The 25384-nt window shown below is 42.0% G+C and overlaps 1 protein-coding gene across 1 annotated transcript in view; it reads right to left on the minus strand.

Moving 5' to 3' along the window:
* Nucleotides 1–706: 706 nt before the first annotated feature.
* Nucleotides 707–25384, minus strand: part of TXLNB (taxilin beta) — a 105586-nt gene continuing 80908 nt past the window's right edge. Inside the window, exons 6-9 of the mRNA XM_075864289.1 lie at nucleotides 19554–19628; nucleotides 18168–18260; nucleotides 9931–10026; nucleotides 707–2664 (exon numbers count right to left, since the gene is read on the minus strand). Of these exons, the coding sequence (XP_075720404.1) occupies nucleotides 2203–2664; nucleotides 9931–10026; nucleotides 18168–18260; nucleotides 19554–19628 (726 nt within the window). The 3' untranslated portion in view covers nucleotides 707–2202. The remainder of the gene's footprint in view (nucleotides 2665–9930; nucleotides 10027–18167; nucleotides 18261–19553; nucleotides 19629–25384) is intronic.

A 25384-nucleotide genomic window follows, 5' to 3' on the forward strand; every position in this document is an offset into this window, starting at 1 on the left:
GCGGTGGGAGGGCTTGTTTTTTTGCAGGACAAGCTGTAGTTTATACTGGTACTATTTTGGAGTACATGCAGCTGTTTGATCACTTTTTGTTACATTTTCTTGGAGGCAAGGTGACCAAAAATATATATTTTTTTTAGTCCTACTAGGTGACTTGAGGCCTGATCTTCTAAACACAGGTATAATACATTGCACTACTTATATATTACTACTGTCAGTTTTACATTGACTGGTAGCATTTTAGGCCCTACCAGGCAGGGCCTAATAGGCTTCCGTACATGGCAAACCAGGAGACTATTGTTGGGCCTCCGATTGCCTTATCAACTTATGAGCAGCCCCAAATCGCTTGTGGGATCCGATGGGGTACAGAGGGAGCCTTCTACCTTTGTTAACTACATAAATGCCGGCCGTGGTTGCTATACAGTTGACACCCACAGGTACTCGCTCAACTTCGAAGTCTGTGCCATCACAACATCAAAATAATATGGCGACTCGCTTTAACTAATAATGAGCCACGACATACTATTATGGCGCAGGGCATAACATATAAAAAAAAAAATAAGTCTATTCAAAATATTAAGATATTCACAAAAACAACTTTTATTATAATTTCTTTCTTAATGCAATAAAAAACACTTTAAACTGTCAGTCATGGTTATGTAAAAGCTAAAAACAAACACGATTTAACAAAAAAGTGTCAAAAAGTCAGTTATTAGTAATATACTACAAAAGAAAGCACTAGTATTTCATATTTTGTGCGTTGTGCGTAGACATGTGTGGCTATTCTGGAATATCTGCTCTTTTTGAATATAACTTTTTTTAAATTTACTAACTATAACCACATATGTAAAAGCCTTAGGCTGTCTATACACATGCGATAATAGTAAGCCGAAACCACCAATTTTGCCATTTTTGTCCGAATATCTAATGTGTATAGTGGCCTCCCGACTCTCCCTTGATGGCAGATGCTAAGGGAAAGAGGGATCGGGCATGTTGAAATTATGGTACCATACAGAATAGTTATTCTTGGTTTTCATCATGCATTTTCATTACATCTTCCTGTCAGGTACACAGTTAAATCCTCAGGTTAGTGACATAATGTTTTCTTAGCGTAGTCTGACCGTTTCCATTACCCGTCAATACATAAATAAATATAGTATACAACAGACGTATTTTTCCACTGTTTTGTGTAATTAGACCTTTCATTTAATGCATTGCTGCAGATTTACTAATACTGTCCAAGATTTAGACAGTGTAAGCTTAGACCAGGCAGTCAGAAGATGCACCAAATATATCAAAATGGTGCACGCTGTATGATAAATTTGGCACATATACCTAGACTTATTAGATACTTTTCCTTATGCCACCTCCTGGTTGTCTTAATTTGGCCAGTTTATTGCGGCAAAATGTTGGTGCAATTTTGGCGCACGGTGTTGCATTTTAGGCCATGCTCCCTTTCTGCTTCATCACATTCCCTTTGCCTCTAATCCACACAGTTTTGAGTGTGGCGTAAAACATGTCTAAAACAGTTAATAAATGTGGCGAACTGCATTTTGAATTTGTAAATCTGCCCCAACATCTGAATAAATTGCAATTTTTTATTTCACAATACTTGTCCGTGGGCTGTGTCTGGTATTGCAGCCCAGCCTGATTAGGGTATGTTCACAAGCTAAAGTAAAAATGGCTGTAAAATACGGATCTATTTTCAACGGAAAACAGACTCTTTTTTAAAGCATCAAATGTAGTTTGATGCGTTTTTTGGAGCAGTTTTTGGGGCTGTTTTTCTATTGACACAATTAAAAATAGCTCCAAAAACGACCCAAAAAGTTATATGCTACTTCTTTTTACGGGGCGTTTCTTTACACGCCGTTAAACGGCAGCATAAAAAACACCACGTCTGAACGAAACAGTTTTTCCCATTGAAATCAAATGTAGGCATTCAGTTTCCGTTCTTTCATGTGTTTTTTTAAGGTGTTTACGCCCGGAAATGTGAGTGTGAACATACTCGTAAAGTGAATATTTCAATAGAAGACACAGCCCATGGATATGAGTGGTGCTGTTCTGAGAACAAAACACTTTTTTTTAATCTCAGACAATCTGAGATTAGAATTTTCATGTATTGATGAAGGAGCAGCTACATAAAGTGTCTAATATCTAGGAAGGACAAATCATTGACAAATCTTGGCATAGAGACTAAAATTGAGCTTAGTCTACATCTTCCATATCATTATTTGGTGACACTTGCTGTAATTCTGTTTTTGAAGGGTTCTGCTCTGTAGAATCTGAGCAGGCTGCACCTTGTAATAACTGTGCAGGATCTTCCCCTGTTGTGGCCAATTTATTGGCTTCTGATTGTAGACATTGTGGACTGCTTTCTTTTGCTGTCTCCTCCAGAGTGTGGGTCACCATAAAGGTGGTTTCCAGATCTCTGATTATTTTTTCATCTATTACAGAAGACTCTGTGACAGACTTTTCATCAACAGCAGCCGAAGCCGAATCCAGGACCTCAGCTGCCGTTTCTTCCTCCTCTTCGTCCTCATCTCGTGTCTTGGCATCTTTAATTCTTTTGTATAGTTCAATTCTTTCCTCCTGCAGTGCTCTGCAAAGTTTCTCCAGCCTCTCAATTTTAACAACAAAGCATTCATATTCTTTAGCCCTCATGGTTTTCTGCAGAAAAATAGGGACACAAGGTAAGGTAGTAAGGAGGTATTTAACATAAAGCTTTATATTATGTAATAAAATAATATATCCAACTGTAATAAAGACTGTTTACTGATTCATATGTCTAGTATATAAAAGTCATAATGACTAGCCATTGTGCCATTAAGTGCTGATTTATTTCTTAACGTGCCTTCATAGCGGTTGGAGCTCCATTTTTCTGTTACAGAGCTCCAAATCACCTGCATAGACGTAGAGTGTAAAGATACACTTCTGGCTGCCTGCAGCCACCACTAGGGGAGCAAAGGAGCTTACTGTATATTCAAAGAACTGTATTACAAAACAGTATGCAGAAATACTCTTGACCCCTTAACAACATGTCACGTACTAGTACGTGACCGCCGTTAAGGAAAAGTATGGAGTGGGCTCACGGGCTGAGCGCGCTCCATACTCAGCAGGTGATGGCTTTGTAATACAGCCGACACCTCACTGCAACGGGAGGAATCAAAGATTGAATTGATTCCGCCCGTTTAACACCTTAAATGCTGCGGTCAATTGCGACTGTAGCATTTAAATTATTAGAATCAGGGGGGCGCCCACTCCAACGCGCCATCGCCCCCCACGACGCGATCAGGGGCTGCCATGGCAGCCTAGGGGCCTAATGAAGGCCCCCAGATCTGTCATCTTTGAAGCCCTTCCTCTGGCAAGGCTTTAAAGGAGACTGTCAGTATCAAAATATACTGCAATACATTAATATTGCCGTATATCATGCAAGCGATCCAACGATCGCTGGACCAAGTCCCCTAAGGGGACTAAGAAAAAAAGTGAAAAACTGTTAAAGTTTTTTTTCATGTTCCAAAAAAATATAAATATATAAAAAGTTCAAACAACCCCCCTTTTCTCAATTTTTCCCTAAAGAAATGTTAAAAAAAAGAAAAGTTAACATAACTGGTATCGCCGCATCTATAAAAGTCTAAACTATCATAATATGGCGTTATTTAATCCACTCGGTGAACGCCGTAAAAAAGAAATATATATATATATAACACAGGCAAATTGCTGTTTTTTGGTCACTTTAGCTCTCCAAAAAAAATGGAATGAAAAGTCATCAAAAAGTCGCATGTGCCACAAAATGGTATCGGTGAAAACTACAGCTCGCCCTGCAAAATGTAAGCCATCACGCCGCTAAATTGATGGAAAAATAAAAAAAGTTATGGCTCTCAGAATACAGCGACACAAAACATTTTTTTTTTTAGCAAATAGTTTTATTTTTCTAAAAGTGGTAAAACATAAAACAAAACATATAAATTTTTTTATCGCTGTATTCGTATCAACCTGTAGAATATGGTGAATATATAGTTTTTACCACCTGATGGATGCCGTAGAAACCGAAACACTCCAAAAATGGCGTAATCACTGTTTTTGCCCATTTCACCCCACAAATATATATTTTTAAGCTTCCCATTACAGTACGCGGTACAAAAAAATAGTGCCATGAAAAACTACAATTTGCCCCACAAAAAGCAAGCCCTCATGCGACTTTGTCAACGAAGAAATAAAAAAGTTGTGGCTTTTGGCAGGTGGGGAGGAAAAAACGAAACTGAAAATACTCAAATTGGCCTGGTGTTCAAGGGGTTAACCCCTTACAGTCCAAGCCATTTTTTTTTTCATTTTCGTTTTGCACTCCCCGCTTTCTATGAGCCATAACTTTTTTATTTTTCCGTCAATGGAGTAGTGTGAAGGCTTTTCTTTTTTTTGTGGGAGGAGTTGTAGTTTCTATTGCCACTATTTAAAGTACCATATAAAGTACTGGGTAACTGAAAAAAAATTCTATGTGGGGTGGAATAGGAAAAAACTCTGATTCCTCCATTTTCTTTTGGGTTTCGTTTTTATGTCTTTCACCGTGCGGTAAAAATGAAAAATGAACTTTATTCTGCTGGTCAATACAATTATGGCGATACCAGATTTATATAGTTTTTTTTTATTGTTTTACTCCTTTTACAAAGAAAAAAACATTTGTTAGAAAATTATTATTTTTTTCTTATTCTGAAAGCCATAGCTTTTTTATTTCTTTGTCGATTGAGTCGTGTGAAGGCTTATTTTGTGCAGCACGAGCTGTGGTTTTTATTGGTACCATACGATGTTTCAATCACTTTTTATTACATTTTTCACAGCTAAGTTGTCCAATAAACAGCGATTCTGGCATTTTCTTTTTTTTTTTTTTTACGGTGTTCCCCGTGCACATTAAATGCTATATTGTTATAGTTCAAACTTTTACGGACACAGCGATACCAATTTTGTTTATTTTTTACAATACTTCAGATGAAAAATGGGAAAACGGGGCTATTTTGAACTTTTTATTTTAAAAAAATATATCTTTCACTACTAAAAACTTTATTTAACTTTTTTTACACAATCTATTAGTCTCCCGAGGGAACTTGAACCAGCGATCATTGGATCGCTGGTACAATATACTGCAGTACTAATGTTATGCGGTGTATAGTCATTTTTACCGGCTTTTGTTAAGCCCTTCCACAGGCAGGGCTTAACAGAGGCAGAGTGAAGGCAGTCCTGGGGGCCTTCATTAGCCCCCTGGGCTACCATGACAACCATCGGCACCCCAAGATCGCATTGTGTGGACGCCGATGAGCTGTTAGAGGGGGCTGCCCCCTCTCTATAACGCCTCAGATGCTGCGGTCGCGATTGACAGCAGCATTTGAGGGGTTTAACGGCCGGGAACAGTGCTGTTCCTGGCCACTAGTGCAGTACGCAGCTGACACCCGCAGCATATGGAGTGCGCTTAGCGCGTGAGCGCGCTCCATACTTCTCACCCTGTAATTATGGGGGCAGTCATCTTGTCTGAGCTGCTGTTAACATAATTTGGAGCTAGGCTTCGCAGCAGCCACATGGAACATAGGCCTGTGTATGGGAGGAAACCCATTGATTTCTATGGGAGAGTTTTCTAGGCATGCTCTGTGACCTGTCCAGAGGTTACCTGGGCAGAGAGGGAGGAGGTGTTATCTATATAGATGTCAGTGAATGGGTTAATATCTGCATCCCTGGTGGTCTAGGGGAGAGAAGTGTTTAATGTTGAATACCTGATGTCCAGTGGCTTACACACCCCTTCAGGCTACAGCATTGTCCCTGTAGCAGGAAGGCTGAGGCTAGAATGGACAATCTCTCACAGACTGCTCCACCTGCTCCCTCTGAAACACAGACTGCTACCCATGACTCCCTGTTAAACAGACTGCTCCCAATGTCCCACATCTCTCACAGACTGCTGCCTATGATCCCATCTCACACAGACTGCTTCCCATGTCACCCTCTCTCACAGAGTGCTCCCCATGCCCCATGTTACACAGACTGCTTCCAATGAACCCCTTGTTACACAGACTTCTCCTTGTGCCCCACCTCCCTCACAGACAGATGCCCATGATCCCTCTCTCTCCCAGACTGCTTCTCATGCCCTTTCTGTCACACAGAGTGTTCTCCATGGTTCTCCCTTTCACAAACTCCTCCACAGGGTTACCTCCTCTCTCGCAGACTGCTCTTCATGGTTCACCCTTTCACACAGACTGCTCCCCATGCCCCTCTCTGTGACACATGCCCCCCTTTGTTACACAGACTGCTCTCCATGCCCCCATCTCTCTCACTGACTGCTTTCATGGTCCCCCCTCTAACACACACACACACACACACACACACACACACACACACACACTGCTCCCCATGCAGCCCTCTGTCTCACAGACAGCTGCCCAGCCCCCCCCTGTGTCACACAGACAGCTCACCATGGTCACCCCTCTAATAGACTTCTTCACATAGTTACCCACTCTCTCACAGACTGCTCCTTATGCCCCCTCTCTCACAGACTGCTCCTTATGCCACCTCTCCCACAGACTGCTCCTTATGCCCCTCTCTCACAGACTGCTCCTTATGCCCCCTCTCCCACAGACTGCTCCCCCCTCCACACAGACTGTCCCTACGCCCCCTCTCTGACACTAGCTTCCGGTCACTTGTGCATTGCGACCTTCTCTAGCTTCCACCTTCTGTAGCAGGAATCTGAGCACTAATTGTTTAGCTTACTGGAGAGAGCATAGAGATCAGTGCAGGTAGGGGATAGAGCAGACTGTGAAGATGTAACACACAGTTCTCTTTATGATTGGGCAGAGAGCTTCATCAGCGCTCTGTCGATCATTGAGGGGAGAGCTCAGGGAGTCTGCACAGATGCAGATTTTCCCTGTGTGGAGGGCCGCACAGCTTAACCCCTTAAGAACACGGCCAATTTAAATTTGTTAATTTACATTTTTTTCCTCCACTCTATCTAAAAGCCATACGTTTTTTATTTTTATGTCGACATAGCCCTATGAAGGCTTGATTTTGCGGGGCAAGTTGTAGTTTTTCATGGCACCATTTATTGTATTATAAAATTTACTGGGTAACTGAAAAAAAATTATTTGTTGTGTGAAATGGGCAAAAAACAGCGAATGTGGCATGTTTGGTGAATTTCTTTTTTTATGGCGTTCATTGTGCAGTAAATACTACATGTTCACTTTATTCTATGGGTTGATATGATTGCGGTGATACCAAATTATTTTTATTTTTAAATGTTTTACCACTTTTATAAAAAAAAAAAGATTTGTTAAAAAAAAATTCTGTTGCCATATTCTGAGAGCCTAACTTTTTTATTTTTTCGTCGATTGAATAATGTGAGGGCTTATTTTTTTGCGGAGCAAGCTGTAGTTTTTATTGGTACCATTTTGGGGTACATGCAATTTTTGATCACTTTTTATTGCATTTTATTAGAGAGTTAAGGTGACCCAAAATCAGCAATTTTTTTTTTGTTACGTTGTTCACCGAGAAGGTTAAACAACACTATATTGTAATAGTTTGGACTTTTACGGACGTGGTGATACCAGTTATGTTAACTTTTCCTTTTTTTAAAAGATATATGTAGGGTAAAAATTATTTTCTTAAAACTTTTACACATATTATTAGTCCCCCTAGGGGACTTGAACTGGTGATAGTTAGATCGTATATTGTCATTTTTACAGGCTTCTGTTAACAGAGGCAGAGTGAAGGCAGATCTGGGGGCCTTCATTTGGCCCCTGGGCTGTCATGAAAACCATCGGCACACTGCGATCGAGTCGCGGGGGGGGGGGGGGGGGGTATCGTTGAGCTGTTAATGTTAATGCCTCAGACACTGCAGTCGTGTTTGACCGCAGTATTTGAGGGGTTAAACAACCAGGAATAGCGCAATCGATGTTCCTGGCTATTAGTGCAGGGTGTCAGCTGTAATACACAGCTGACACCCACAGCGTACGGAGCAGGCTCAGCGCGTGACCCCGCTCTATACTTCAACCCCCACACCAGGACATACTGGCTCCCGTAGGGTGCACGCGCGCCCGGTCTTAAAGGGCCATAGAAGTGAATGGGAGTTACGGAAACAGCATAGAACGGCAAGCTGCACCGTTTCCGTAACTCAAGCGCTATAGAGTGTGGAGAGACAGAGCATATATTATCTCGATGCTCGAGTTGCTTTTTATTTTTTTAAAACACTACGGCCAAGTTTTGTTGCACTTTTTTGCTCAGTTTTTTTTTTTTAGCCAGAGCAAGAAGTGAATCCAAAAGGAAGGAAAGGTATCAATAAAAGACTAATGATCTCCTTTCCTTCATGTCCACTCCTGTGTTTGACTAAAAAACAAAGCCAAAAACTGCCACAAACCTGCATGTGTGATCCTGGCCTAAAAAGTGTTGTCCAGGATCAGAAAAAAGGGTCTGCTTTTTACTCAAAAACAATGCAGCTCATTTCTATAAGATGTGTCTGATACTGCAGCTCATAATCATTGAATTGAAATAAGACTGTTGCAATACCAGGTTGTTGTCAGGACACATCCTATGGACAAGACTGGCGCTGTCATCACAATAAGGCCTCATTTACACGAGCGTATTATACGCGCGTGCGACGCGCGTGCTTTTCACGCGTGTCGTACGCACCTATAATAGTCTATGGGGCTGTTTAGACGATGCGTGAATTTTGCGCTGCGTGAGTGCGTTGCGTAAAACTCACGACATGTTCTATATTCTTGCGTTTTTCACGCAACACGCACCCATTGACTTCAATGGGTGCGTGAAAACAACGCATGCCACACGGACGGTCCTGCGTTGCATGCGCGAAAATCACGCAAGAGCTGTCAAAAGGATGAATGTAAACAGAAAAGCACCACGTGCTTTTCTGGTTACAAACATCCAAACGGAGTGTCAAATTAGAGATGAGCGCACCGAACTTCACCGGGTTCGGCCGAACTCGTTTTGACCGAACCCGGCAAAAAATGTTCGGGTACGCGACGTCAGGAGACAGTCACTGCCCACGGTGCTCAAAGACTTAAACTGTTTCAGCACCATGGACAGTGACTTTCGATCACAATATACATATACGTGTTAAAAAAAACAGAAGTTCGGACTTACCGATAAGTCCCAGCTCCTTCCTCCAGTCCGACCTCCCGGGATGACAATTAAGGCCAAGTGACAGCTGCAGCCAATCACAGGCCAAGCACAGGCTGCAGCCAATCACAGGCTGCAGCGGTCTCATGGCCTGCCGCGTCATCCTGGGAGGTGGGGCCGGATGACAAGAGAGGGACGCGTCACCAAGGCAACGGCCGGGAGACCGGACTGGAGGAAGCAGGCAGTTCATGGTAAGTTTGAACGTCTTTTTTTATTCACAGGTTGGTGTATATTGTGATCGGAATTCACTGTCGAGGGTGCTGAAAGAGTTACTGCCGATCAGTTAGCTCTTTCAGCACCTTGGACAGTGACGGGCGTTGACTAGCCTCATCTCTATGATGGCGGCTGCGCGAAAATCACGCAGCCGCGCATCATACACGGATGACACACGGAGCTGTCAATTGCCTTTTGCGCACGCAAAACGCAGCGTTTTTTTGCGCGCGCAAAACGCACACGCTCGTGTAAATGAGGCCTAAGTGATACCTTACATACACGTTCCAGCTAAATTATTTATATATGATCCCGTAAATGTTTATCATTCCACATCAGACAAATAATATTTAATGGATCATTTTCCTTTTCTTTTACATTTATTTTACTTTTTCCAGATTGATAATCATTATGGAATCTACAGTGCTTGTCAGGGTCAAGTAAAGTTTGCTCTGACAAGAGCTAAATAAATGAAACTGTCAGAAAATAAAAGAAAAGGAAAAAAAAACTAGCAATCCCCTTCACTGCTGGCCAGCGATGATTTGATAGAAAATTTCTCACCTCTTCAATCATGTCCAGCAGAGCTTTATTACAATTTTCAAATCGTGTTTTCCAGGTGTTTGTGTCTTTTTCTAGTTTCTTTATCTTCTTTGTCATCTAGAAAGTCACAACACAAATTCCAGTTAGCACATAATCATAAAAACAAATGACTGGATGCTGCAGAAATAAAATGAACAAGGTGTTGAAGAAAAAATGTCACAGCGCCAGTGATCACTGTATTTTGACAAAGGTAATTACATTTTATGTCTGCTGTTCAAAGAGCGAATTTATTATGACATTAATATTTTACAAGGCTGTCGGGTCTTCGAGAGCAGAGATGATTTATCTTGCAATAAGAACAATACTTTTGTTTGGCAATATATAAATTCCACTATACAGCATGTTTCAAGGTCCTGAGCTCATATGTGTACTGCATCCTGGTATTGAACATTTGTATGTATTGTATGTATTATACACGTATGTTATCCATTGACAGCTTTGTACATTGTTGTTGCTCCGAGAATATAACATACACAAACAATAACATCAAGCACTGTAGTGATCGCACTCGGAATTGGAATTTTCTTCAATTTATAATGTGTCTCATTCTACTGTTCAGTTATTTATAACAAATATCTATCTACTGTAAAGACTTCTACTAATAAAAAATGGCTTTGTGAATGGTTTAAAGAACATGTATCCATAAATGTAAAAATAATTCATTGTTGTTAAGTTGTCCTGCCAAAATAGCTATTCAGACGTTTCTTAGCTATATCTGTTTCTGGGTAAATAAATAAATATAGACATTACAGTTCCCACAGAAAATGTTCAGCTTTCCAATGCTCTTGGAAGGCATATATTCTATTGACATGTAGCTGTGCTGCATAGTGGCATATCTAGGCAGAATAATTTTTAGCTGAAATTGGTAAAAGTGTGCTTTGATATGTTGATCAGACTAAGTGGTGTAGCTATGGGTGGTGCACAGAGTGTTCCTATTGGGCACATATGAAAAAAGCAGAGTTTGACATCTCAGATCTGCTGCATAATACATTACCTTAACGTTTTCAATATATGAACACTTTTTTTTAGTGCACCTAGATACTACAAAAAAGACATTGAATGCAGCGGCATATAAAAACGGTGGAAATTAGGTGAGGTCCAGTTAAATATTTTGCGCTGGGGCCCAGGAGCTTTCAGCTTGGATTTGCTGCCTATTATTCTATATTTGTACATCCAATGATTCTTGGAGATATAGGGCCTGTGCACCAGATCCCAGGCTCTGTGCTTTGAACCTAAAGGGTAGCAACTCTTGGCAGTAAGGGGTGTAAAAAAGGTCATTATTAGGCCCCATGGCAGAACCACCTTTAGCAGCAAGTGAGTTGAGGACATTTGTTTGTTTCCACTCATTTTCTCAGAATTCTAGTGAGCTACTTTCAGTTTTCCACTACTTCTCCCACTTTTTCCTCCCATCATCCACAGCGATCACTAACTGTACTTCACCTATGAGAGGAGATGGGCCACCTTAGCTATTCAGCCTCATAGCAGCTGGTATGTATGTTACCCTGATACTTATAGTTAAACTGGTAATTATTTTTAAGTTACAGTCTTTCCTGTATTGGATAAGATATGTTGGTATTATTTGGACTCTGTAATGCAGCATTATGTGGGCACTATATGATGGTATTACTATAGCACTGCAGTGTTGTATTATTTAAGTACTGTATGGTGGAATTATTTGGACAATATCTGGCATAGTTATTTATGCAATATATAATGGCATTACTTGAGCAATGTATGACATTGCAGTGTCTACGTCCGCGGACCATCGGGATTACTCACCCCCGACGGCCGCAGCCATGGATCTGTGAGCGCTGGTCCGCATCTTTTCCCTAGGAGACGCCAACACTCACTTCCGCTCCGTTCTGCTGTGTCCTGTAGAGTGCACACGCACGCTCGTTGCCGGCCTTAAAGGGCCAGCGTGCGCACATCAAAATAATCATCTATTAGCCCATGATCACCCTGGACTATAAGAAGAACCCTGCCTCTTTAGTCCTTGCCTGAGCATTCTTGTGTTTACCTGTGTTAGTCTTGCAAATGGTCCCTTAGAGTTATCCTGTTCCCAGTGCTCCCGTACCTTTTACCTCTACCCTGTATCCTGTGCTACCTTGTTCCTGTGCCTTAGAAAGTTGGAGTCGTGTTGTGCCACCAGTCACGCCTGCTGTGTTACACCACGCCTGGTGTCTGCTGCTAAGGTCCCATCTTAGCATAGCCATTGCTACTGTCTGAACTACTACAGGTACCCTTGTGCTTGGACTATATATACATTGACTTAGTACACTGTTTGGCCATCTGCTATCCCGCCATGGAGGTACGGACCAGTGGGCCCACATACCCACAGATCGTGACAGTACGCTCAGGCCATGGACCCCGCTGGTCAACCCAAGACCGCGACGACGTCACAAGCCATGCAGGCGGAAATGCTTGACATCCGGTCACGACAGGACCACCTCCTCCAGGCGGTGAAAATTATTGCGCATCGGATGGATATGCAAGCTGCAACCCTCCCGTCACCTGCTCCTATTGCTCCTTCTGCTCCTCCTACTATACCTCCTGACAGTACAGACTCGCTATTCTCTCTGCCACTGCCTCCCTGTTACGACGTGCAGGGGATTTCTGAACCAGTGTCAGATCCACTTCAGTCTACATGCCAGTGCATTTCCTTCGGATGGCGCAGGGATCGCATTCATAGCTTCTCTTCTTACTGACAAGGCCCTGGAATGGGCGAACCCCATCTGGGAACGTCAGGGACTGGAGTATCCATGACCTACAGTGTTTCCTACGGACTTTCTGAACTCTATTTGAGGAACCTGGCCGAATCTCTTCAGTGGCTGCATCCCTGCTGACTCTTCGCCAAAGAGATACCTCCGTGGGCGAGTACGCGATTCAGTGACAAGATTCTGGCAAGGTCTTTCCTCTGATATCTACCCTAGATGACCTCATCCTTCTAGCCACCCGGCTTGACAGGAGGATCCCGGAACGGTCTCAAGAGATTCACTGGGTCAGGAGATTGCCTAGGCTGGCTCCTACATTCCAGCATACCCTGCTGCCCTCATCAGCTGTCCAATCAGAGGAGTCTACACAAATAGACCGGCTCAAACTATCTGCCCAGGAGAAATACAGCAGACGCACTTCGGGACTTTGTCTGTATTGCGGCCTCAGAGGCCATGTTGTGCATTTGTGCCGTCAGAAACCAAAAAACTCCAATGCCTAGGATTGGTTGGAGAGACAACCCTAGGTGGAACGGCGCTAAATGGAAAGTTCTCGTCAGAACTGTCCATTCCCGTGACCATAGTGTCTGGTGAAAAGATGCACCGGGTCTCTGCCTATCTGGACTCAGGGTCTGCAGCAAACTTCATCCAAAAAAAGACCTAGTGGATCTTCTCCAGTTGCCCACAGTCCCTCTGGAGACATCTTTGGCTGTTGCCTCGGTGAATGGACTGCCTCTGCCCGATCCGATCGTATTTGAAACCAAGCCGCTGAAGCTCCAAGTTGGAGCCCTAAATTCTGAACTAATTTAGTTTCTTGTTTTGCTTAAAGCCGTCAATCTTGTCCTACTGGGCCTGCCTTGGCTCCAACTACATGCCCAAGTTTTGGACTGGAATTCCAGAGAGGTTCTCCAATGGGGCTCCAAATGTCGCAGCCGCTGTCTGTTGCAGATCCATCCTGTCCAGCCTCCACTGCCTCAGTCATTGGCAGGATTACCCCCTCATTTCTCTCAGTTTGTGGATGTCTTCAGCAAGAAGGAGGCTGAGATGCTTCCTCCACACCGGGCTTATGACTGCCCCATTGAACTGGTTACGAATGTGTCCCCTCGGCGTGGATGGGTATACCCTCTCTCCTTCCCGCTGACTCAGTCTATGTTGGCCTATATCAAGGAGAATCTGGAGAGGGGTTTCATACAAAAATCCTCCTCCCCGTCCGGGGCTGGGTTCTTCTTTGTCAAGAAAAATGACGGATCTTTTCGTCCTTGCATTGACTACCAAGGTTTCAAGCAAATCACGGTCAAGAACAAATATCCATTGCTACTAATTTCCGAACTATTTAACCGCATATGAGGAGCCAAGGTTTTTTCTAAATTAGACTTGCGTGTGGCTTACAATTTGATCCGAATCCGTCAAGGTGACGAGTGGAAGATGGCGTTTAACTTCAGAGATGGGCACTATGAATACCTGGTGATGCCCTTCGGTCTGTGTAATGCTCCCGCGGTCTTCCAGGAATTTGTCAATGATATATTCCGAGATCTACTCTATGTCTGTGTTGTGGTCTATCTCGACGATATTCTGATTTTCTCTCCAGATCCGAAGACTCACCGGAGGCATGTTCGTTAAATTCTGCTGCGTTTGAGGGAGCATCGTCTGTATGCCAAGCTGGAGAAGTGCGTTTTTGAGAAGAATTCTCTACCCTTCCTGGGCTACAACATCTCAGGTCAAGGCCTCAAGAGGGATTCTGAGAAGGTAAAGTCTGTCCTGGAATGGCCACGTCCTCAGGGACTGAGGTCCATACAGCGTTTTTTGGGATTCGCCAACTTCTACCAGCAGTTTATCCCAAACTTCTCTTCACTGACGGCTCCCATCTCTAACCTCACCAAAAAAGGTATGAACGTCAAGATGTGGACTCCAGAGACAGAATCTGCATTCATTAGCATTAAGAGTGCCTTCACGTCAGCCTGGACCCTCCATCATCCTGATGTATCTCAACAGTTTTCATTGTAGGTGGACACCTCCTATGTTGGTGCAAGTGCACTTCTGTTCCAGAGACGTTCCAAAGGGAAGGTAGTGGTATGTGGCTATTTTTCTAGACTTTTTTCTCCCGCAGAGCGCAATTATTCTATTGGGGATCGGGAGCTACTGGCTCATTTTGTTCCGCTGACCGCCCTACCATCTGCTTCTCGACTGGCTCATCTCTTCATCCAACACATCTTCCGCTTACATGGCTTGCCTCTTCATATCATGTCTGATCGGGGGGTTCAGTTCACCCCGAAATTCTGTAGAGCCCTCTGTAAACTCCTAGACGTGAGCTTGGACTTTTCTTCAGCCTACCATCCCCAGTCCAATGGCCAAGTCGAGAGGATTAACCAAATCATGGAGAATTATCTTCACCACTTCATCTCCACGCAGCATGATGACTGGGTATAGCTTCTTCCATGAGCCGAGTTCTCATACAACAACCACACAAGTGAGTCCACTGCTTTTACACAATTCTACATTGTGTATGGCCAACATCCACAAATCCCTCTTCCTGTTCCGGCTACATCCCAGGTACCCGTAGCTGACTCTGCATTTAGAGACTTTCTACAGGTGTGGCAGCAAAGCCGTTCCTCTATTATACAGGCAGTTGATCACATGAAGAGAAAGGCGGATACTAGAAGAAGAGAGCCGCCTCAGTATCTGCCGGGAACCAAAGTCTGGCTGTCCTCTAGGAATATCCATCTACAAGTATGCTCCCAAGTTCCTCTGACCCTTTGAGATACTACAACAAATAAACCCTGTCTCCTATAAACTTCGGATGCCTCCTACCCTCAGAATCCCCAACTCCTTTCAAGTGTCCCTCCTGAAGCCTGTGGCCCTGAACCGCTATAGTAAGACTCGTGTCTCCCAGCGGTTCATCTGACGTGTTCGAGGTTAAGGAGATCCTGGACGTCAAAAAAGTAGAAGGAAGAACTTTTTATTTGGTGGATTGGAAGGGGTTTGGTCCAGAGGAGAGGTCCTGGGAGCCAGAAGAGAACCTCAATGCTCCTACCCTCATTAAGAAGTTCCTCTCTCGCTCTGGTCCCAAGAAGAGGGGGTGTATGAGAGGGATACTGTAGCATCCACGGCCGCGGACCGTCGGGATTACTCACACCCCGATGGCCGCAGGTCTGCTGCCAAAGTCCCATCTGAGCCTAGCCGTTGCTATTGTCTGAACTACTACAGGTACCTTTGTGCTTGGACTATATATACATTGACTTGGTACACTGTTTGGCCAGCTGCTATCCCGCTACGGCGGTATGGCCCAGTAGGTCTACATACCCACAGATCATGACAGACATCATTATTTGGGCTCTTTTTGGCAAAATTATTTGTGAACTATATGGTGGTATTATTTGAGCACTGTGTAGTGGTATTATTTGCTTTGCTGCATGTTTATTTCATGAGACAGTAGCTGGCTAGCTGAATGCTATGAGCTAGATACTAACAAACAAGGACATTTGAAGCAGTTTCAAATCTTGAAACAGATTTTCTTTGAAACTGTTAATGATGGCTGTACCATGGACATACAAACAAGCAAACGAAAAACAAACAAACACGCAGCACCCTGCAGGTGCAAGGGTAGATCTTTTGCATTGTACCATCGACATAACAATTAGGCTGGGTTCACATGACCTATTTTCAGACGTAAATGAGTCGGCAAACATCTGCCCATTCATTTGAATGGGTTTGCCGACGTACTGTGCCGACGACCCCCTTAGGGTATGTGCACACGATAACTGCATTTACGTCTGAAATTACGGAGCTGTTTTCAGGAGAAAACTGCTACGTAATTTCAGACGTAATTGCATGTACTCATGTTTTGCGAGGCGTCAATTACGGACGTAATTTGGAGCTGTTCTTCATTGGATCAATGAAAAACGGCTCAAATTACATCTCAAGAAGTGTCCTGCACTTCTTTTGACGAGCCGTCTTTTTTACGCGTCGTCGTTTCACAGCGACGCGTAAATGACAGGTCGTCTGCACAGTACGTCGGCAAACCCATTCAAATGAATGGCCAGATATTTGCAGACGTATTGGAGCTGTATTTTCAGACGTAAATCGAGGCGTAAAACGCCTCGTTTACGTCTGAAAATAGGTCGTGTGAACCCAGCCTTACAGTTAAAGGCTATGTACACCTTTCAAGACAATTTATTTTTAAATAAATCAATGTTTTATCTAATTTTAAAAAAAATGTAATTGATTTTTTAATAAAGTTTTACTTTTTAAGGTAAAGCTTCTATGTATCCTGCATACATAAAAGCTGTATCAATCCGTCAAATCGGTCATCTCAGCTGGACTGATGACTTGACGTAAAGCTGGTCCCGAAAGCAGGCTCCAGCTAATTATGATCACATCTTAGTTCATGAACTTAGATGTGATCGTTATTAGCTGGATCCTGCGTGTCAGAGACACGCAGGATCAGCTTTCAGCCGAGCTGTCAGTTCAGCTGGCCTGACGGAATCGGATTTGATAGAACAATACAGTTTCTATATATACAGGAAACATAGAAGCTGTATGGTGGATGTCAATGGTTGGATAATGGTTATGGTTGTATCTATGGCCAGATTTAGCTATTAGTTGTGTTGAAGGGAAACCATAGTTGGGCAATTGAGACATAGAAGCAGGTACTGGATTATTGTCTGACTTTTATGACATTTAGGGGATTGACTTAAAGAGGCTCTGTCACCAGATTTTGCAACCCCTATCTGCTATTGCAGCAGATAGGCGCTGCAATGTAGATTACAGTAACGTTTTTATTTTAAAAAAACGAGCATTTTTGGCCAAGTTATGGCCATTTTTGTATTTATGATATAAGGATATGGCATACATTTCCAATGTTGAAATGTCTTAAGAACTAGCTCTTTCATTGTTCAGTTATCAGGTCAATCTTAAAAAGTACAAAATATTCTATCATGAAAGGTTGGGATAGGCAAATATTAGGCAGTCAAAGGTTTTGGTAATTTAAATCTGCCCCTATTCGATATCTACCATTAATTTCAGTGGAGGGTGACTGTGCATGATCAGCCCGATCTGCCAAGAAAAGTGGCCCTGCGGACTCCTTGTTTCCAAAATCTCGAGTTCCCAGAAGTTAGGCTACATTCAGATGAACGTAGCCAACCTCGGAGGTGAAAAACTTCCGTTCTTCACGTCCGAGGTGCACCCTTGCTGCACCTGTGCGGGACACGTTATCACGCATCCCCCATAGACTAGAATCTATGGAGGGATGCGTGAAGCACAAACAAAATAGGACATGTCCTATTTTATCACGGACCCTTTACACGCTCCGTTGAAACAACGGTAGTGTGAACTGCCCCATTGAGGTACATGAGTCTGTGTGACGGCCGTTGTTTTAATGTCCATCACACAAACTACGTATACGCTCATCTGAATGAGCCCTTAGACACCTACTGATATTAAGACTTTTATAGCACTTTAATGTCCTCTAAATAAAAAAACTAAAATATTCACCTTCTCCATTTCCTTTTTGAAAGTTGAAAAAACCTCGTTGCTTTTTGTCAAAGAACTCTGGAACTCATCAAATCTTTCAGAGTATAGCGCTATCTGTCAGCAGAAAAAAATATGAATAATTAGCAGAATCTTGACAAATGACACTTTTTGTGTAAATCTGACTCTCTTTGAAATATTAATGTGGGTTTATCATCAATGCAAGCAAATCTAAACTTCTCTAGAATGTAACATTTTTCACAACATTCTTTTGTCAAACACTGGTAACATTTCCTCTGTTTAGCATTTTTAATCATATATGCTGTTCGGAAATTATAATTATTATATTCCTTCAGGATTGTCACTAGACGTTCCAAAGTGTTTTACTTGCCAAAGAAGAAATGTTTTTTACCACTTTAAGGCCGGATTCACACGAGCGAGTGCGTTTTGCGCGCGCAAAAAACACGGCGTTTTGCGTGCGCAAAAAGTTCATAACAGCTCCGTGAGTCAGCAAAGTATGATGAGTGGCTGCGTGATTTTCGCGCAGCCGCCATCATTATGACACTCTGTTTGTATGTTTGTAAACAGAAAAGCACGTGGTGCTTTTCTGTTTTCATTCATACTTTTTACTGCTGTTGCGCGAATCACACACGTCACACGGAAGTGCTTCCGTGTGCTGCGTGTGATTTTCACACACCCATTGACTTTAATGGGTGCGTGATGTGCAAAAAACGCACAAATATAGGACATGTCGTGAGTTTTACGCAGCGTGAAAATCACGGACTGTCTGAATGGCCCCATTGACTAACATAGGTCCGTGCGAGGCGCGTGAAAATCACGCGCGTTGCACGGACGTATTTTACATTCGTCTGAATAAGCCCTAAGAGTAGTTATACTATACTGTATTAACTGTCAATAGATGTAGAAATGAGAACATTTGAATGTATCACCGGCTATCCTCATCAAATGATAATGTGGCAGAAAAAAATCCTAAAATATTACAGGTTGTGCACTGGCCACTGAGCATAAACAAATAAGACTGTACTCCATCTCTTCCTGAAGACTGTATTAAATGTTTACCAATTTTCTGACCAATAACTCCCATTTATTGCATCTGCCATAAAGTACAGACACCATGCTGCACTGTCTATATGGAAGGATTTGTGTGCCACCAAAATGACAGCCTCAAGGGAAGTTATGAAAAACAAATAGCTCCACAATTTGACAAAAAGATAATAAATAAAACCATTATTTATCCGCTAAAAACTTACATCTAATCAATGAAACTAAAATGAACTATATGAGACATTCCCATTAAACGGTGAATGAGCGCTCTGCGGAAACCTTGCCCAAGTTAAGTAATATTCAGCTGGTAGAGTCTTAATAACATGTATTTTTTTTCTAGTTTACCTGTGTTTTTAGTAAAGTTTCTTGATCTTTCAACATTTTGGTCTGTAACTTCCATTCAGCAGCCTGGGTAAGCAACTGAAAAAAATAAAATAATATTAATAAATAATCATAAACAAAATAATAAACTCTTATTTCAATAACCAAGATAGGCGAAAGGGTTTGTGGGAGAGTGGGATGTATATTGACTCGCCATTCCACTTGCAGGCCTTTCCCCGTAAAATGCTTTACCCAATCACATGCCTTGGGACCAATATTTCTACATTATAATAGGTCTATAAGAGTATTGTTCTGCCATACATGGAAAATAATGAGGTAGAGAAGGTAAACTAAATCCAGAGAGAAACTTAGAAACTTCCTATACAAGGAGTTTATTAAAACCTAACTGTGAGTGGACATTTATTAAAAACTAACTTGCCAAGATGTATACTTCCCATACTATATTAGAGTAGCGGCTATTTCCATTTTATACATTAAGAGCCATAATCTTTTTCACGAGGTTGACATAGATCCATACCCATCTCTGTTGCTACTATCACTAAAAGTCCTGACATCTGGCAGTCTATGTCAGTATAACCTCATCCTTCTGGCCATACACGTAAGATAGCGTTTAGGTAGGAATCTCCATAAATATGTATGCTCAGCCAAGCTTGCATGTTTATTTCAATAGAAAGAGGTGGATAAGCTCGTGCCAACACCTATTTTCCAAGGGAACGTAGGATAGGGCAAGATGAAACCCAACATGCCTGATCCTTGTTTCCCCTGACGGCTTATCTAATGTGTATGGCCAGCTTAACTGCTGCCCACTGTTATTATTAGCATCATCGAATAATAACATGATTTTATCTCATATCCTATATATATATATATATATATATATATATATATATATATATATATATACAGTGTCCACCAAAAGTCCCGAAACAGCCTCATAACTTTTGAACGGCTCGAGGTAGAGGGTTGAAATTTGGTGGGATTTAATGGGGTCATAAAATCTACCAGTTAACGCCAAAAAACACCACCCCCCACCCCCTTGGGGGCAGCAAAATCTTAAATGGCACAGGGGATCAAGTGAGGGCTCATTTACAATTTCAGTACAAAAACGATGCTGCAATCGATTTTGAGATAGGATTTTTTTTTGCTGAGATATTTGCTGAGACGTTAAAGTTATCATCTTCATTATCGGCTACCACCGGTGTTAGCGTTACCCAAAATGTACCGCGCGGGTAAAATCCTAAATGTGTGTGGGCGCGTGTACGTGTGTGTGTGAGATTGGGAATGTCACATCAAGCTGACTTTAAATTACGTATTATTACAATCGGCCTCGGCGATACAAAATGGACCTTGTCTACGATTGTAACATGATTTCATGTGTACACATTTCGGTAGTCGCTTGTTGTGCTCCTCTCAAGACAGATGTATGAGGATTATCATGTACAGTGAGGAGAACATCTAAAGCTTTTTCATCATTACTAGCATGTTTGAGTCTTCTGGATCTTGATGCGTCTTTAATTGAACTGGTTATTTCAAAACGATGAACAGTTCTTTTAACAGATGACAATGAAATTGGATCACGGATAGGATAAGTGGCATTGAATAAAGCTGCTACTTCTCGATTGGATCTTATTTTTTTTTCGCCATACCCTCTCATCCTCAATAAAGTGATCCTTTCTGTTTCGGTTAAATGCATTTTGTGATAGGACAATAGACATGTACAAAACTGAAAATTACTCTCCGAATTAGCGCTCTCTGAAATTCACAAGCGACTACCGAAATGTGTACACATGAAATCATGTTACAATCGTAGACAAGGTCCATTTTGTTTCGCTGAGGCCGATTGTAATAATACGTAATTTAAAGTCACCTTGATGTGACATTCCCAAGCTCACTCACACATGCACACGCACCCACACACATTTAGGATTTTACCTGCGCGGTACATTTTGGGTAATGCTAATACGCAGATGTGGTCTACTTCAAATTAACATCTTCTTTCTTAATATACAATAAAATAACGCTGTGTAGTGTAAAAATAATTATCACAGTTCCCACAATAAGATAAATACTAAAAAGATAAAAAGCAAATGACGGCAAGGTCACACACTAAATAGCAGAACACTGTAATGTGATATCAAACAATATTCAAACAATATATTATTATTTTTTTGTACCATGGCTGTTTGGGGGCACTGTGGCTGTTACGAGGCTTACTGGTTGATACGGAGCACAGTGGTTCTCTTTATGGGTGCATTCGACTGTTGTTATGGGGGTGCAGTTAGATTTCCCAAATGTTTGGAAGTATAAGATAATGGCTAATGTTGGAACCAGCTAGTCAGCTCAAGTTCCTGGTTTTAGAAAAAAAGAATATCATACTCTGCAATACAACTCTTATGTATTAGATACTGGAATATAAAAGCAGCTAGGTAATTCTTTTAAATGGGGATGAACTGCAATACCAGACACAGCCCATGGACAAGTTTTTTGAAAAAAAAAAGATAATTTACCCAGGGGCGGACATACCATTGATGCAACCTGTGCGGCTGCACAGTAGCCCATTGGTTAGTGGGGGGCCCACTGCCTCCTAAAAGTAGCTTTGTACTGAGTATCGATTTGCATGTAAGGGGCTGAGCTAATAACAATGGCTCACAATTATTGGTGCATTGTCAGAGAGCCATAAGGATGGGGTGTAGTTTGATGAGCTATTGGAGGGTAAGGGATCAGTCACATTTGGCGTATTTGCCTTGTATTTCCGTAGTGTAAAAATATGCTGCGAAAAGCTGTACTATGTCCAACAGAAGAAATATTCTGCAACTCAATATATCTCAAGGCAAATACGCCGCATATGACTGCACCCTAAGGGGCCCTTAGACTGTTCTTGCACAGGGCCCATCTGTGTCTGTCACTACTTTTATCTAATCCCAGAAAACCCCATTTAACCACTGTCCTATTTTGAGGAAGAAAAGTTTTACTACGTATAGTATTTATAACAGTTGTGTAAATATAATCTGACATTTCTTAATATTCACGAGTTTTAAAAGCATACCATAGTGCACAAAAGAAACAGTGAAATGACTGTTAGTGAGGGCATGTTCACATCTAGCAGATTGGTAGCAGTAAGATCCTTGGCCATGCTGCAGGAACAACCTCATTCTGATGTATGGAACAGATTTTAAGTAGTAGAAATTTCTAAAACAAATCTGCCATATCTGCCAAATCTGAACAAACTCTGAAGGTTTCATTACAAATGTCAGAAATTATTTCAACTTCATATGACTTTTTTTTTTTACAGGTTTTTGAAAATATTCAGAGAAAATATCAAGCTACAACTTCTTTAGCTCTTCCTAGAGGCAGGGCTGTATTTCTAGCTAATGCTGTCCTAAGCACTGACCCCAAATACGTCCCAATTTACACAATAGAGGTATATTATCAAGGCAGTTACAGTAGCTTTTGTAACTACATTTAAAAAATAACATTCAACATTTTTGCTACACATGTTGAAGACACCAAAACGTCCAAGCATGTGCTTCTGTGCTAACAAGGCCATTGGATGAAGAGCTTGATAATGTTGAGATCTGCCAATTGGGCCAGCCATCAAAGACAGTACTCCTGCTACATGTTTCGTCTTCTGTTTTTGCACAGTGTAGGAATGTATCCTTCTGAAAATTGTCCTGGTGCGTGATAACATTTACACAAATGAAACCATCAAGAACTCCTCCACTATCCTTTAATTTGTTCTACTCTAAATTTTCATGCAAAAAATGGGGAAACTTGTGAAGCACTGCCAACATCCGAGACGACAGTTATGTAAAAAACAGAAGGTATTTATTGATATTAATAGAAACAACGATTAACCGCAATCATTATCATTACTATCAATAAATTTCTTCTATGTTTTACATAGTGGTCGTCTTGGATGTTGTCAGTGCCTCACAAGTTTCCCCATTTTTTGCATGAAAATTTTCTATACATGTACACCAGTGTTGTATGTGGATTTTTACAACACTACAAGGTGAGCAATACAGTCATCGTCCTTCTCTGCTTTACCTCTATGGAATAATCTGCTCGATAAGGCGCCCCGTGTAATTTTTCTTTTATTGGTTAATTTGTTCTACGTCTCACATTTAACATAGTTACATAGTTAGAACGGTTGAAAAAAAGACACATGTCCATCAAGTTCAACCAAGGGATGGGAAAAAAGGGAAGGGATGAAACAAAATTTCTACACATTAAGGTCCCATGCACATGACCCTAAAAAAACTCTGTAGTTGTGGACCGCAATACGGTCCACAATTACGGACCTGTCCGGTTCTATTTTCCATGGACACCTGTCCGTATCGCTACCGTAGAACCGTGCCGGGAATTATGGAGCATGTCCTACTTTTCATTTTTTACGGGCCGTGTTCCCATACTTTGTATCGGAGCACTGCACGAAAATGCGGCCCGCGGGCCGTGATTACGGGCACGGCCGTGTGCATGAGACCTAACATAGGAGCTGATATTTTTTCGTTCTAGGAAATTATCTAAGCATTTTTTAAAGCCATCTACTGTCCCTGCTGTGACCAGCTCCTGCGGTAGGCTATTCCATAGATTCACAGTTCTCACATGTTTTCCTCTTTGATCCAAACACTTCAGACTTTGTCCTATCCAAGACCCCGTCCAATTTCTGTGTTCAGCGGCTGAGTGCCGTGGGCACCCAAGCAATAAAGGTCATAGGCCCCCCAAATTGTACGCTTTCATATTTTATTGCAGCTTTTTCTGAAATCAAAAAAGCAATGTTTTTACTAAGCCTTAGTAATGTAGCAATTACACTGTCTGTCTGTCCGGACGTCCATCCGTCCATACGTCCATCCGTCCATCCGTCCATCCATCCATCCATCTGTCCATCCATATCATCTTTAGTAAACTTATTGTGACCCAGTACCAACCTAATGCCCCACATAACATGGCCAATCAGCCACAATACAAACACCAGGTTATACTTACAATATTTATACACATCCACGTGTTAGATGCAGATTTTGCTGCCGATCACTGCGAATTCCAGCCTATACATTCAAATCCGCTGTGAAAATCCATGTCTTTTCAACTACATAATGAAAATGCTGCAGATTCAAAAGTCTGCAGCATGCTCATATTTGCATGAGTAATTTTTCCACTACATGTGGATGGGATTTTGAATAACCCATCCACATGTATTGTACTATACATTGCTGTAGATTTGTGGTGTGGAATTTGCATCGCAAATCCACCACTTCTCAACATGGCTTAAAGTGCTGCCACACTACTTGCCACAGTGTCCCCATAACAGTGACAGCCACGGTACCCACAACAGTAAGTCCTATAAAAGTTTCAGTTACAGTTCCCACCACAGCGCCCCTATACAAGCATCAGCCACAACACCTTTATAAAGATGCCAGTCACAGTTTCCACCACAACGCCCCCATAGAAAAGCCATCTACACTACCTATCACAATGCCCACATAAAAGACAAACCATACCACCCACTATAATGTCCCCACAAAAGTGCCAGCCACAGTACCCACCACAGTAACCCTGTATAGTGCCAGCCACAATGCCCTTTTAACAGCATCAACCACACTACTCACCAGTGCAACCTCATAGTGTCAGTCACAGTGGCCATAATATTGCCCCGCCCGCCAAAAAATAAGCCAGCCACAACACCCCCTTATACTTTGGTAACGTCATTCAATGTGTCCGAGCAGCTGGCAGACTAGAGAGTCTGATGGCAGTTTGGTAGACAAAGTAGTGTGAAAGGAAAGTATTTCACTCCGATGCCATCTACCAGCACATCTGTTATTAACGTTTATGCG

The sequence above is a fragment of the Rhinoderma darwinii genome, chromosome 4, assembly GCF_050947455.1.
Source record: "Rhinoderma darwinii isolate aRhiDar2 chromosome 4, aRhiDar2.hap1, whole genome shotgun sequence".
Classification (NCBI taxonomy): domain Eukaryota; kingdom Metazoa; phylum Chordata; class Amphibia; order Anura; family Rhinodermatidae; genus Rhinoderma; species Rhinoderma darwinii.